General features: G+C 38.2%; 1 protein-coding gene across 1 annotated transcript in view; it reads left to right on the forward strand.

Moving 5' to 3' along the window:
- The window catches only part of GRIN3B (glutamate ionotropic receptor NMDA type subunit 3B), a 220,965-nt gene that overhangs the window by 54,128 nt on the left and 150,053 nt on the right, over window positions 1-16,784 (forward strand). Inside the window, exons 2-3 of the mRNA XM_040322193.1 lie at window positions 5,128-5,726; window positions 13,938-14,985. Coding sequence (XP_040178127.1) covers window positions 5,128-5,726; window positions 13,938-14,985 — 1,647 coding nt within the window. The remainder of the gene's footprint in view (window positions 1-5,127; window positions 5,727-13,937; window positions 14,986-16,784) is intronic.

Genomic DNA, 16,784 nt, shown 5'->3' on the forward strand with positions numbered 1-16,784 from the left:
CCTATCAACTTGACTTTTGGCGGTCTTTACAACTACAACATTACCTTGATACTTTGAAATCCCCGGCCAGATACGGCCGAAGTTTGACAAGGTTTGAGAGGTATTGTAGTGGGGGGGGGACTTTACGGCACTCCCTATCGAGAATTAGTGAGCTTTTGAATAGCCCAACAGAGGAGTCTCAGATACCTTTTTTTAATAAATGGGAGCGTGAATTGGGAAGGCCTTTCACAGAAGAGCAAAAGAACAAAATAATTCGGAATATTTTTGAATCCTCTATGTGTGTAAAGACACAAGAGATGAATTATAAAATTTTGTCACAGTGGTACCGGACTCCGGAGGTACTGAATAAGTGCTACCCAGATATGATAGACAGATGTTGGAGGTGCGGGAAGAGAGGAGGAACTTTAATACATATCTTCTGGGCCTGCCCCAAGATTTTAAGATACTGGAGCAGGGTCCGAGAAATAACGCAAAGATTCAGTAGGGAACAACTACCAGACGAGTGGTCCTTCTTTATGTTGCAAGATACAGAGATGTCAGTGAGGAGATATAGGAAAACGATGGTGTGCCACCTTTTAAATGCAGCCCGGGCATGTATCCCAGGGATGTGGAAGCAGACACGGCCTCCAACTATTAGGATGTGGCTCAATAGAGTGGAAGACCTGAACAGAATGGAGGACCTGGTATGGACCTCAAGGCAGAAACGGAAGGTATATTTGGAAACGTGGGCGGAGTGGAATATATTTAGATACTCGGAGGAGGGAAAGGCCTTGATAGATGCGGATTGAGGGGGGGGGGACGTGGGGAGGTCCGGGGGGGGGGGGGTCTTTTTTCCCTTTTTTTTTTTTTTTTTTTTTTTTTTTTTGGGTGTTTTGTTTTGTTTTGCTTTGCTTTGTTTTGTTCGTCTGACTGCTGGGATTTTGTTTTTTGGGTTACTTTACAGATGGGGGGATAAAGGGGAGGTAAGGCAGAGAGGGACAGAGTACTTGCCCCAATCTCGACGGGACATGGATTTCCTGCTGGGACGGGGGCAAAAGGGTACGGAGGCAAAATGGTATTAGGGGAGTGGATTAATGAAGTAGATTTGGGGTAACGGGGAAGAGAATTAGCATAAGAGAGAATTATATAATGTATTACGGATTTTTTTTCTCTTTCCCCGATCCCCGGTTATGTATGGAGAAGGACAGGAATGACAGGGCGAAAAGTGAATTATTATTTTTTGTTGTACTGTCTGAATTGTCAGGTATATAACCCCCTTATATATGAGTTGACTGATTTAAACCAGAGGAATGCCTCCTAGGGTTCTGTGTATTTTTGCTTTGCTATTTAAAAACAAATAAAAGAAGATTGAAAGAAAACAACAACAAAATATCAAAACGTCCATAAATTTGTGAAGCCACTTTGGTCTTTTACACCATCATCACTGCCAAAACGGTTTGAAAGGACAACACCCAGTAAAAAATTCGAAAATTCGAAATTTCGAAAATAAGAAAATTCGAAATTTCGAAAATTTGAAATTTAGAAAATTAAAAGGTAAGAAATTCGAAAATTCGAAATTTGAAAATTCGAAAATTCGAAAGTTGAAAAATTCGAAATGTGAAAATTCGAAAATGAAATATTCGAAAATTCGAAATTTCAAAAATGAAAAATTCGAAATTGAAAAATTCGAAATTGAACAATTCGAAAATTCGAAAAATAAAATAATCGAAAATTCGAAAATTGAAAAATTCGAAATTTAAAAATACGAAAATGAAAAATTCCAAATTTTAAAAATCGAAAATTCGAATTTTCGAAAATTCGAATATTCGAATATTCGAACATTCGAATATTCGGAATTCGAAATGCGAATATTCGAAATTCGAAAATTGAAAAATGCGAAAAAAATTAAAAAATTTAATATTCGAAATTTGAAAATTCGAATATTCGAAAATTCGAAAATGCAAAAAAAAATTAAAATTCGAAATTGAAAAATTCGAAATTGAACAATTCGAAAAATAAAATAATCGAAAATTCAAAAATTTAAATTTGAAAATTCGAAAATGAAAACTTCCAAATTTTGAAAATCGAAAATGCGAAATTCGAAAATTGAAAAATGCGAAAAAATTAAACAATTTTATATTCGAATTCGAAATTTGAAAATTCGAATATTCGAAAATTCGAAAATTAAAAAAAATGAAAAATTCAAAATTTCCAAAATAGAAAAATTTGCAATTTCCAAAATTGAAAAATTCGAAAATAAAAAATGAAAAATTCGAAATTTCCAAAATTCGGAATTTCGAAAATTAAAAAAAAACGTAAATTTTTCGTATTTCCGAAAATCCGAATTTCCGAGGTTCGTAAATACAAAAATTCGGAATTTCTAAAATTTAAAAAACGAAAAATTTTCGTATTTCCGAAAATCCGAATTTCCGAAATTCGGAAATTCGAAAATTCGGAAATTAAAAAATCGGAAATACGAAAAATCGGAAATTAAAAATTCGGAATTTCGGAAATTAAAAAATTCGGAAATTCAAATTTTCGGAAATCCGAAAATTCGGAAATTCGGAAATTCGAAACTTTCGCAAGTCCGAAAATTCGGAAATACAAATTTTGTTAATACGAAAATTTGGAATTAACGAATTTCAGAATTTTCGTTAAAAAACGAATTAGAAACTAAACGAATTGCACATGTCTAGTGATCTCTGCTGGTACCGAAGGAATTGTTTGAGGCAGCCCGGTCCTTTTTATACTTCCGGCCACTTCCTGTATCTCCACACACACGCTGATCCACCACAGGGCGAGTGAGACAGCCGATCCACAATTCACCTGGTAGTACAAGTGAACACCTTTAAAGGCACTTTTAAAGTAAACGGCCATTTGGCTTGTTGTTTTTATGACTTATTTTAATAAATTGAATTACGCTCTGGTTCCGCTTCTCTACATTTTTTTCTGAGATACACTGTGGCAGAGCAATTTCCAGGCCTATCCCTTCGGTACCAGCACAGATCACAGATCCAAATCCTAAACCCTACAAAGCCCCACCTGACCTTCCTTTTTAATTAAAGAGGTCACGGTGGTCTGGTAAGTAGCATACTTACCCTTATTCACCAGGTGTTGTCCTTTTTGTGGTTAAGATATTATACATATAGGCAACAGGATAAATGTCACTTTGAATGCATGTAACTATGTAATTTTTTATGTAGAAGTGATGATCCTTGTTTGTAATATGTTTTACTTTTTGTAAAGAAAGGAAAAGATACAAAATAAAAAAAAGTATTCAAGTTAAAAAAAATTACACACAGGTGGACTCTATTTAATAATTAGGTGACTTCTGAAGGCAATTGGTTCCACTAGATTTTAGTTAGGGGTATCCGAGTAAAGGCGGTTAAATACAAATGCACGCCACACTTTTTAGATATTTATTTGTAAAAAATGTTAAAAACCATTTATCATTTTTCTTCCACTTCACAATTTAGTGCCACTTTGTGTTGGTCTATCAAATAAAATCCCAATGAAATACATTTACGTTTTTGATTGCAACATGACAACATGTGGAAAATTTCAAGGGGTATGAATACTTTTTTAAGTCACTGTATATACTTTGCTCAGCTCCACTGATAAAGGGTATACCCATCATCTCCTACCCCAGATACATTTTTTACAATAATGCATGGCCTTGGCCTTCCATCAGGTTTACTGCTCCTGGCTAAAATCTTCTTTCAGCTGGCTGTGCCAGCACAATGTATCTTCATGAACTTCTATGGCAGTGTCTCCAGCCTCGGGATGTTAACAAATAATCTAAATTGGTTGTTGATGGCATAAAACACTGGGAAGGAATTCATAAAGTCACAATCAAATCCACTAATTGTTTAGGGTTACTGTATTAGTTGTACTACACATCCAAATTTAATCACTTTGTGTTTCCAATGTTTTTTGGTTCCTCAAAAACTGGTACCTTTTCCACATGTATAGGTGCTTTTAAACCTAAAATAACCTGATAAAAAGAATTTGTAATTCAATGTACTCAGTTTTAGGCTTAAGCCACTTCGGCCAGACAGCAAAGCCTTTTTTGAACTTACCTATGTGCAGAAACAGTCAAGAAATTACCATTCCGAACCACCTTCTTAAAATTATAATTTTATGGCTGTAATGCCCTGTACACACGATAGGTTAGTCTGATGAAAACGGTCTGATGGATTTTTCCATCAGTTATCCGATGAAGCTGACTGATGATCAGTCGTGCCTACACACCATCAGTTAAAAAAACGATTGTGTCAGAACGCAGTGACGTAAAACACAACGACGTGCTGAAAAAAATGAAGTTCATTTTTAACCGATGGACGTACCCACAGAAGATCGTTTTTTTCTATAGGTTTTTTATCCATCAGATCATTTTAAAACAAGTTCCTGTTTTTTGGACTGATTGATAAAAAAACGATGGGGCCCACACACGATAGGTTAGTCTGATGAAAACAGTCCATCAGACTGTTTTCACCAGACTAACATATCGTGTGTACAGGGCATTAGAGCCTTGATCAAACACATGCCTAGTGAAGTCATAACTCTTTAAATGGTTTAGCATAACAGCAGGGCAACTAGCATTTACGGAAGGTAAATCATTAAAGACCTATATTTTCATGTGAACAGTTTTTCTATAAAGTGTATCTAAGCCTCTAATAATATTTTGTAGCATACCAGTAACTAAATGTGGTAGCTGCCTTCGTTTTAATTTTACAGATTTTTTCATATTTTCACCTGGTAACAAAACTTCATGTCCCTGAATGGCTGTGCTTGTTTCTCCACTGCATCGATGGAAGAACTGGTTTTAACACAGGCTGGACTTCAAACATCTTTGAATATCATTTTAACTACTTCATAACTGTGTTTATAATATTTGCTTGAAGTTCAGCTTTAAGTTGCCTTTGGTATAAACATGCATTTACTTTTAGAGGAGGCTAAGCCCAAACTTTATCTTGCAGCCCACACATTCCTGAGCTTTTGATTTGAAATCACTATTTTTAGACTTGTACACCTTTACTTTGGAATATGGCATTGGAATTGCTTCAGTAATTGTGTCATTGTTGTGTAAACACTATGCATAGTGTATCTGCAATATCTAATCAGCATTTGGTGCTTTATTATTTTCAGAACCCTTTTCATCTGCGAATGGATATGAGAAGTTCAGTGGATTCTCTAATGGAAATCTTGAACAGTGTCTTACAGAACAATAGCTGGGAGGAACTAGCTGTTATCACATGCAACCCATGGGAAAGCACCATCATACTTGACTATTTGACTACTAATACAAGTATAGAGACACATGAGATCCTTAACATTCATTCACTTGATGATGCTGATGTAGGAACTTACCTGAATCGTCACTTTAATACTATAAAGAATCCACAGATACCTTTGCTTTTACATGGATGTGATGCCCAGCGATCTTCCTTGGTGTTTCAAGCAGCCAAAGACTATGGACTGGAACCACTTGAGTTTCACTGGCTGGTTGGACAACCACTTAATGTGGAAGAGATGCAGACAGATGGCTTGCCCCCTGGTTTGTTAGCTTATGGAGAAGTCAGTCGACCAAGTCTGGAAACCTTTTTAAGAGATGCCGTGAGTCTACTAACTAAGGCGATCTCTAGTGCAGTCAAAGTGAGACCAGATATTGCACTTATTCAGACCATGATAAATTGCAATGATAAACAGACATCACAAAATGAGTCTTCTGGCTTGTACCTTTCCAGGTGAGATTCTGTAGATACTAACATTTAACCTGAGAAATTATTTGATGTAGTAATCATATACATTGTAAATTATTATTTTATAATTTAATTTTATAGGTTTTCTTTCCATAAAAGCAGGGTTGCTTATTTACCTTTGAGAACAGCAGTTCACTAGGAAACCTTTTACAATGCAGTTATATATACAAATACAAATATGCTATTGTGAAACATTTTCATTTGATTTAATATTTAAAACACACAAATACTACAGAATTGGGTAATGAGATACTGTTACTGTACACAGTTTGGAGGGTGGGAGGCATAGCAGGCTTAGATGGAGGGCTACAAAACTTTTCATGTTGGTAAGCTGGTGATTGGTTTCTAGGACTGTCATTTGTCCTAATAACCAATAATATAACTTGAAAAGTTAACTCTGGTAGCTCCAGTCCTCTGTCCATAACTGTCCTGCCTCCTGCTGTCGGCTCTACTGTAAGAATGACAGAGGTGGTGGGTGAAGGCAAAAAACAGCTCCTAAGTGGCGCGACCACAGTGGTCAGGGTGGGACAGTGACTCAGACTAGATCTGGACCACTCCATTTAGTGATCTCTATGCTAGAGAAACATTACCCCTCCTTATTTCGTTGGAAGGAAGCCACTCTATTGGCTTTAGGGGCGGAGGCGTTATATTCAAGCATTTCACATGATAAGAAGCTAATCAGAAGCTAATAATATTTATACCAGATTCAAACAGAGAAGATATAGTAGGAAAAAAATTAAAGATAGTTTATTAAGGACCTAAAAAGAAGTCTAGGCACAATTTAAGGCTTCAATACATGGCTTGAATCCTGTCTAACGCCTGCTGAATTAAGCCATTGATGGCCCTGTCACTCACTCACTCACTCATAAGAGTACATCTGTAGCTTTTAAATTTTTAGATTGAATCATTATGCCAGAGCAAAATAAATTAATTATACATTTATTCAAGTCCATTTTGAAACATAATACTTTTAGTTTTGCCCAGTCTTGCACTAATCATCACCTGGGGGCTGGGAACATACAATTTCTAGTGATGGGGGACTAGTCTGTACGCCTGTGATATGTGTTAATGTTGCACAGGCATATAGCTGACATCCTCCTCACTGAACAATAACTAATAGAATGTAATGTAAAAAAAAATATTTGAATGAAAATGTATCATTCACTATAAGTTCTTTTAACCACTTGCCGCCCGCCAATGACAGATTGACGGCGGCAAAGTGGTTGTAGAATCCTGACCGGACGTCATAAGACGTCCTCAGGATTCTGAGCCGCTGCGCGCCCCCGGGGGCGCGCATCGCGGCGATCGTTGTTGCGGGGTGTCAGTCTGACACCCCGCAACACCGATCTCGGTAAAGAGTCTCTCACGGAGACTCTTTACCACGTGATCAGCCGTGTCCAACCACGGCTGATCACGATGTAAACAGGAAGAGCCGTCGATGGCTCTTCCTCACTCGCGTCTGACAGACGCGAGTAGAGGAGAGCCGATCAGCGGCTCTCCTGACAGGGGGGGTTCGCGCTGATTGTTTATCAGCGCAGCCCCCCCTCGGATCGCCACATGGACCACCAGGGATGCCCACCAGGGAAGGGCAAAAAAAAAAAAAAATGAAAAAAAAGTAAAAAAATAAAAAAAAAAAGTTTGAAAAAAATGGGAAAAAAAAAAGATGCAAAAAAAAAAGATGCCAATCAGTGCCCACAAATGGGCACTGACTGGCAACAAGTAAATCAGTGCCGCCCCACAGTGTCCATCAGTGACGCCCCACAGTGTCCATCAGTGCCACCCCACAGTGCCCATCTGTGCCACCCCACAGTGCCCATCTGTGCCACCCCACAGTGCCCATCTGTGCCGCCCATGAGTGCCCATCTGTGCCGCCCATGAGTGCCCATCTGTGCCGCCCATGAGTGCCCATCTGTGCCGCCCATGAGTGTCCATCTGTGCCGCCTATGAGTGCCCATCAGTGCCGCCCATGAGTGCCCATCAGTGCCACCTATGTGTGCCCATGAGTGCCGCCTATGTGTGCCCATCAGTGCCGCATACCAGCACCGCCAATCAGTGCCACCTCATCTGTGCCCGTCAGTACTACCTTGTCGATGTCCATCAGTGCCATCTCATCTGTGCCCATCAGTGCCACCATATCAGTGCCCGTAATTGAAAGAGAAAACGTACTTATTTACAAATAAAATTACAGAAAAAAATAAAAACATAATCTTTTTCAAAATTTTCAGTCTTTTTTTAGTTGTTGCGCAAAAAAAATAAATCGCAGAGGTGATCAAATACCACCAAAAGAAAGCTCTATTTGTGGGTAAAAAAGGACGCCAATTTTGTTTGGGTACAGTGTAGCATGACCGTGCAATTGCCTTTCAAATTGCGACAGTGCTGAAAGCTGAAAATTGGCTTGGGCGGGAAGGTGTATACGTGCCCTGTATGGAAGTGGTTAAGGACGAAATCTCCTTTTTGGATTTGTCATTTGACCTCCACAGATGTTGATAGGACGAATAAATGATTTTTCTCCCCCTATTAAAAACAAAACAAAAAAACTGCTACATATATAATATGTATACTACATGCCCTTATCACTCAGCCTAATTTTTGTCATTAAGTCATTTCCATATAGTCAATATCTAAGGCTAAGGACAAAATTCTTCTGATAATGCAGATGTTATATCAGAAGCTAATAATCTTTATATCAGATTCAAACAGAGAAGATATAGTAGGAAAAAAATTAAAGATAGTTTATTAAGGACCTAAAAAGAAGTCTAGGGACAATTTAAGGCTTCTAAACATGGCTTGAATCCTGTCTAACTCCTGCTGAATTAAGCCATTGGTGACCCTGTCAAAAATGGGTTGAACGAGTGAAATCTATATGTGTATGGCTTGCATACACAAAAGGGTAACCAGCTATTAAAACAGAACACTTCATCTATCAGAATTATTACTGGATATAGTCAACATATTCTACAAATGTTCTGAAATTGTTCTCTTAAATGACCAAATACTGGGACAAATTCTTCAAAAACTTCCTGACATCACATTTATGTGGGTAAAAACGTTGAAATATTCACTGGTACATACTCATTATAAGACTTAATAAGTATGTTAATACATGTACACTGAGGGGTAGCTTTAGGTTCGAAACATGTAATCAGTGTAAATCAATCTCTACATCCAAACAATTAAGACTTCTAAATAGGCCTTTACTTTTGTAAGCATTTTGTGAACTGCTCTACGAGGGGAATGATCTACCTAATGTTTTGTCAATGTGCTGCCTATTATGTAGTCAAAATAAAGGAGGAAGAATATATGATCACATTCAAGGTCTAAAAGATGGAGATTTACATTCATCAGTGGCACACCACTTTGTGGATCATCATCAATATGATCCTTCTGGGGCCAGAGTCTTAGCAATTGACCATATCTCTATTAGTGTTGCTCACGAATATTCGTATTGCGAATATTCGGCTCGAATATGGCATATTCGAGTATTCGCGATATATTTCGAATTTCGCAATGAATATTCGCAATTCTGAATATTCGCATTTTTTCAATTTTATTTTTAAAACAGATCACATCCTATCGACGTCTAAAAGCATTGCTGGTATGATTAGAGACCCTGGGCCGAGTAGCTAAGCTGAGGCGATCCTTTTATGTTGCCGAATATAAAAAAAAATAATTGCGAATTTTCGCTAATGCGAATGCGAAAATGATTGCGAATTTTCGATAACTGTGGTAGGAGAACTCTGATTGTCTCTGATGCAAAAGGGGGGGGGGGGCTTTGTGTATGTTTCTGTTATGAATATTTGTATGTTTGATATTATTTTTTTTTGTAAGAAGGAAAAAATTGCGCATACCTTAAAAAAAGGGGAGAATACAGCAGCAACTCAATTTATGTTGTATAACATTTTTAATACAAGACAGAAAATGGAGTCGCTCTACAAGAATAAAAAATATGTCTAGTGACAAGACATGTGGGCAAATTATAAAATAAGCAAGCGCAAATAACTTGTGAAATACACAGTGAAACAAATATATAAAGAAATATAGTCCCAATAATAGAAAAATAATCTTTCATAAAAATGTCTTTGATATGTGAAGTGAAAAAAAGTCCAAAGCATGCAACATGAACGTGTTCAATCTTCAAGGTGTTTGATTGACAAACGGCTGTGACAGATGGATAGAGTAAAGAATAACCACCAATGCAAAACACTTTTTATTTTCTATTGTAAAATATCAAGAATATTCTGAGCCAATCAGAGTGCTCCTTCCGCATTTGCCGAATATTCGCAATTATTTTGTATTGTAAAATATCAAGAATATTCTGAGCCAATCAGAGTGCTCCTTCCGCATTTGCCGAATATTCGCAATTATTTTGTATTGTAAAATATCAAGAATATTCTGAGCCAATCAGAGTGCTCCTTCCGCATTTGCCGAATATTCGCAATTATTTTGTATTGTAAAATATCACGAATATTCTGAGCCAATCAGAGTGCTCCTACCGCAGTTATCGAAAATTCGCAATTATTTTCGCATTCGCAATAGCGAAAATTCGCAATCATTTCATTTCGATAAAATATCACGAATATTCGAATTTAGCGAATATATCTCGAATATTCGACTATATATTCGAGATATATCACGAAATCGAATATGGCGTATTCTGCTCAACACTAATCTCTATGCCAAAAAAGAGGATATACTACTAAATTGTTGTTACACATTAAAAAGCCATAGAATATCCTGGTCCCAGTTAAAAAAAAAAATGTTTGGGCCCTTTATATTGTTTCCCTGTTTTGTTATACATATATTGTGTTTATTTATGATTATTTGTTTATTTGGATAATACCAATATTTGTGCAATCATGGTTTCCCTTTATAGGGATTGTATTTGTCTGTTTCTCCTTTTGGGAGACTGTGTGCTGCATATTTCCCCCATTTTTAGTATCCCTCTAAGGGGAATTGGACTTCAGCCTGTGACTTCATCATATTGTTTACAACATAGGATAGGAAGGGAAGAGAGCAGGCATGTCATTTTCTCCCCTTGCAACAGTGAACAGACCTTAGTCCACCCTTAGGACTTAGGATGCTAAATGTAAGACAATTTGGGGAAAGGTTCCTGTACCAAGCATCCCTGGGCATTTTTACAACATAGAGACCCTTCTGTTTTACTGTCCTCTATGGAGAGGCTAATTATCATTATCATTCTAATCTCTTCTCCATAGCCATTCCTTAGACCTAGGACCATTACCCCATAGGGAATTTTTGTAATAACTTTTTATATATATATATATATATATATATATATATATATATATATATATATATATATATATATATATATATATATATATACAGTGGGGATCGAAAGTTTGGGCACCCCAGGTAAAAATTTGTATTAAAGTGCATAACGAAGCCAAGGAAAGATGGAAAGATCACCAAAAGGCATCAAATTACAGATTAGACATTCTTATAATATGTCAAAAAAAGTTAGATTTTATTTCCATCATTTACACTTTCAAAATTACAGAAAACAAAAAAATGGCGTCTGCAAAAGTTTGGGCACCCTGCAGAGTTAATATCCTGAACTTCCCCCTTTGGCAAGTATCACAGCTTGTAAACGCTTTTTGTAGCCAGCCAAGAGTCTTTCAGTTCTTGTTTGAGGTATCTTTGCCCATTCTTCCTTACAAAAGTCTTCCAGTTCTTTGAGATTTCTGGGCTGTCTGTCACGCACTGCTCTTTTAAGGTCTATCCATAGATTTTGAATTATGTTGAGGTCAGGAGATTGTGAAGGTCATGGCAAAACCTTCAGTTTACGCGGCCTCTTGATGTAATCCCCCGTGGATTTTGAGGTGTGTTTAGGATCTTTATCCATTTGTAGAAACCATCCTCTCTTTAACTTCAGCTTTTTCACAGATGGCATCAAGTTACCATCCAAAATTTGCTGACATTTTATTGAATCCATTTTTCCTTCTACTCGTGAAATGTTCCCTGTGCCTCTGGCTGCAATACAATCCCAAAGCATTATTAGTCCACCCCCATGCTTAACAGTTGGACAGAGGTTCTTTTCATTAAATTCTGTGTCCTTTCTTCTCCAAACGTACCTTTGCTCATTCCGGGCAAAAAGTTCTATTTTAACCTCATCGGTCCACAGAACTTGTTTCCAAAATGCATCAGGCTGGTCTATATGTTCATTTGCAAAGTTCAAATGCTGATTTTTGTGGTGAGGACGTAGAAGAGGTTTTCTTCTGATGACTCTTCCATGAAGACCATATTTGTACAAGTATCTCTTTATAGTGGAATAGTGTACCACAACTCCAGTGTCTGCCAGATCTTTCTGGAGGGATCATGCAGTCAAACTTGGGTTTTGAATTGCTTTTCTCACAATCCTGCGAGCTGTTCTGTCTGATATTTTTCTTGGTCTTCCAGATCTTGCTTTAACTTCCACTGTTCCTGTTGACTGCCATTTCATAAATACATTCCAAACAAAGGATATTGACATCTGAAAACGCTTTGCTATCTGCTTATTTGCTTATAGCCTTCTCCAGCTTTGTGAGCGTCAACTATTTTCAGTTTCAGTTTTCTAGACAACTGCTTAGAAGAACCCATGGTGCTGATTGTTGTGGCAAGGTCAGATGAGTCTGGGCATTTAAAACCTTTGAGATTGACATCACCTTGTTTTCCCAGACGATGATTGAGAACAATCCATGACACTGGCAGGTCTCAGCTTTGTAAAGGGGGCAGTGCATGCTATAAATTCTGCAGGGTGCCCAAACTTTTGCAGATGCCATTTTTTTGTTTTCTGTAATTTTGAAAGTGTAAATGATGGAAATAAAATCTAACTTTTTTTTGGCATATTATAAGAATGTCTAATCTGTAATTGATGCCTTTTGGAGATTTTTCCATCTTTCCTTGGCTTCGTTATGCACAATAATACAAATTTTTACCTGGGGTGCCCAAACGTTCGATCCCCACTGTAGTTAAGGTGCTCTGGATATAATATAGTCAACATAATCAGGCCTGGATTTACTCCCTTTGCCGCCACAAGGCTGGGTCCCTCAATGCCGCCCCCCTCCCCCACACACACACACCATCACATAGGGGTCTTCTGACCCCCCCCCCCCCCCAATGTGATAGAAATGAGGTAAAAAAATTCTAAATTACATTAAACCCCCCCCACCGCCAAATTCTAGAGTGAAATACAGTACTTAGAACCCCGTCTGACTCCGTCCGTCTGACTGTTTACATTTTAAAAGCAGCGGACTTCTGTCAGATTAGCAAATCTGTGAGATCAGCAGGCTTGCCGCTGCTTTTAAAATTCAACATGTAAACAGTCAGACGGAGTTCTAATTACTGTATTTCATTATAGAACCTCAGTTTACTGTAAAAAATAAGTGTAAAATTTAAAACTCTGGGGGTGTAGAACACCAGGACGACAGGATTTTTTCACCCCCCTGTTGCCGCCCCTGCACCCACTGCCGCCCCAAGGCCTGGCCTCTGTGGCCTTGTCAGAAATCCGGCCCTGAACATAAGCAAGCATAGAAGCTCTGTATTTATTGCTTTTCTATTAATCTGGGCATATACAGTATGTATGTTATTTACATGATATATTTGTTTCTTTAAATAATATCTTGATCATCTGAATTGTATGTATTGTATGTGCATTCTTGAAAAAGTAGACTTTCTTCCAAAAAAAGTGATGAAAAAAAATCTGCATATGCAAGAGTTTATGTTATGTACACAATAATTGGGCAGTGGATCAATGTATGACCTTAACCAACATACATGCTTACTTTTCTATTTTGTTTTTGTAAAATTCACAGTGTAATATGGTAAAAAGGGTGAATCACTCCCTCTGACTTTGTTCCCTTTTCCATTCTTTAATATCATATATATTATGAGGTTCTTCTCTACTCTCCTACACAATTAACTGTAACTTTTAACATTAGTTTCGACAACCTGTGCCTCTATTGGCTTTTTTACACGCTAGACTTTTGTCCCTATTACATTTTCTTTCCCTTTGAGCCAATGAATGATTTTTTTTGTGCTCGTACATTTTGTTTCTCTTTACATACAAATAATACCATTCTATTGCACCATTCACAATACACCAACTGAAAATTGTTCTTCCCAAGCTATTATTAGAAAATGCCTAACTTGCTGGAAAAAAGATAAGCAGCTTTAACATGTCTCCATTTATTACAGATATTTATCCAACACATCATTCTCTGGACAAACAGGACGTATCTATGTAACAGACAATAATTTGGTCCACACTGAGCACCACTACAAGATTTGGAGCCTTGTGCGCGATTCTGTAGGGCATCCAACATGGGTTACTGTGGGAGGCTGGCATGAAGGTAAAATAGAAGTGGAGGAAGGTTTGTGGCAGAATCGAATTAAAAAACATGAACAAGCATCAGTAGTGACTCCACGTACCAAACTCAGAGTGGTAACTCTGGTGGAACATCCTTTTGTTTTCACACGAGAGGTTGATGCTGATGGCAGTTGCCCAGCTGGCCAAATGTGTTTGGATCCTCGGACTAATAACTCTGCCTTATTAGATTTGCTATTTCAAGAACTTAACTCACCAAATGGCTCTGTACCATTGGAATACAAAACATGTTGTTATGGTTACTGCATTGACTTATTAGAAAAATTATCTGAAGATCTTGGGTTCGATTTTGAACTGTATATTGTTGGAGATGGAAAGTATGGTGCACGAAAGGGGGATCTCTGGACAGGATTAGTTGGGGACTTGTTGAGTGGAGCAGCCCACATGGCTGTCACCTCCTTTAGCATCAACTCAGCTCGAAGTACTGTAATTGACTTCACCAGCCCTTTTTACTCAACAAGTCTTGGTATCTTGGTGAGAATGCGAGATACTGCTTCTCCTATTGGAGCCTTTATGTGGCCCTTACACTGGTCCATGTGGTTGGGTATATTTGTGGCTTTGCATATTACTGCATTGTTTCTCACATTCTATGAATGGAAAAGTCCTTTTGGCATGACCCCACATGGACGCAACCGTGTGAAGATCTTCTCTTATTCTTCTGCCCTCAACTTATGTTATGCTATTCTCTTTGGGAGAACAGTCTCAAGTAAAACACCCAAATGTTGCACAGGCAGAGTTCTTATGAACCTTTGGGCTATTTTCTGCCTACTTGTCTTGTCAAGTTACACTGCAAACCTTGCTGCAGTCATGGTAGGAGAGAAGACCTTTGAGGTTTTGACTGGAATCCATGATCCAAAGGTAAGTAGCCTATATCTAATATAAGAAATAATTCTATATACGATATGTGTATGTGTATTTCAGGGCTAATAATGCCTACTTCTTATTAGGACATGTAAAATCCTCATTTAACTAGCTTTACGATTGACAACAGATCTGCTTTTTATCATTATGATCATTTTTGTCATGTGTTTTCAGGAGAGGGTAGATATCTACCAGATTCCTTTATTCTTCCTGAAGATCTCCCAGTCTCCAGCCACAGCCCTAAAAGTCATATTATCTTGCAGACTGTGTTGGATTCAACATTTATCCTATTTAAGATATCAATATGGTGCATTAATATAAAATTCATGGTATCTGGTGTGAACCTAGAACGAAGCTGGGACCTTGATGGAAAGTCAGTCTCAGGAAAGAAGTTTTAGTTACAGAGAAGTAGACTAGGTAGTAAGGCATGATATGCAGGTTTTGTGTCTTACTCAGCATTATAAGCTCTGCAAGCTTGGAACATGCTTTCTCAGCTTGCATGTCTCAAAGGAGGATGAATCTTTAAAGCAAAACCATATACTTCCCTGTTATCTTCAGAAATGTGAGAAGCTGAAAGATCCTATTAATACCCCACAGTCTGCACACCACCAGCTAACGACCAGCCCTTAAACAGTGCTACTAATTTCCTAATGTAAGGTGCCAGAAATCTTTTTAAACTGTAAAACAGGCCTAAAGCTGGCCACACATACAATTTCTTGTTCAGTTTCCTTTGGATTTACCTTCAACTATGTAGTGCAAGGGCCTGCCTTATTGAAGCTGTTTAGGTCCGACCTCATTATATGGTTTGGTAAATCCAGTGGCGGCTGGTGCTTTTTTGGGGGGGTAAACAACAACCACTAACACCACCCACCTCTCTGTCGGTCCTCTGGTACTTACCATATTTAGGCAGTGGGCATCCAGCAACAGGCATTGACGGGCATCACCGGGCATTAAGCATCCACGGGTGGGTTTCAGACCCACTACTGATTGGCTGGGAGGAGGATCGGTGTTAGAACAGCAAATATTAATTCGCTATTGCAATACACCTGGGTAGGCTCCGGACACAATGCTCTGTGTCCGGAACCCACCCTATTAGAACCTCTGGCTCTAATCAGGTGCTTCAAAAAAACAGCCCGCCACTGTAATTTATGCGCCTGCCATGCCGTAAGGATGGATAGGGGGGCGGTAGCATGGATAGGGGGGGCAGGGTCTGTGCGCCCTTAATGGACGGGCCGCCCCTGGGTAAATTAAAAGGAAAATTGTATAATGCATACTGTCCTGTACTCTACTAGCTAGTCAGTTCTGTGTGGGAAGAAGATGTGGCCTGTTTCTTCTAGAGAGATAAGCTGAGAGGCTCAGAAGTTAGGACAGGCTATAGGAAGTATTTTCAAAGTTGGATGTAAACACCTTACAACTCCAGAAAATCATTACATCACTGCAATCCCTTGTGCATTCTTGTTTGACTCTACTGGTGTGCAGTCTATAGATTAATGTGTTCTATAAAGCTATGTATTGTACAGTATATAAGGGAAAGGTACTGTGTATGGAGTATTAAAGTAGTAAATTAAACATGAGTGCAGAGCTCTTAGTAATGCTGGATGGTATATGTGTGTGCACATGGGCTAGGGACTAAGTGGGTTTTGACATTCTTATAATTCACTTTAGAAGTCCGGTCATCCCTTTACAAGGTTCTCAATCATATAGATAAGGCAAGACCTGCAAATAAATAAAGTTCTCTGTACTACAGCATGAATTTACTAAAGAAATTTACTAAAGGACTGCCTGAACAGTTTTCC

This window comes from Rana temporaria, chromosome 1 (assembly GCF_905171775.1).
Source record: "Rana temporaria chromosome 1, aRanTem1.1, whole genome shotgun sequence".
Classification (NCBI taxonomy): Eukaryota; Metazoa; Chordata; class Amphibia; order Anura; family Ranidae; genus Rana; species Rana temporaria.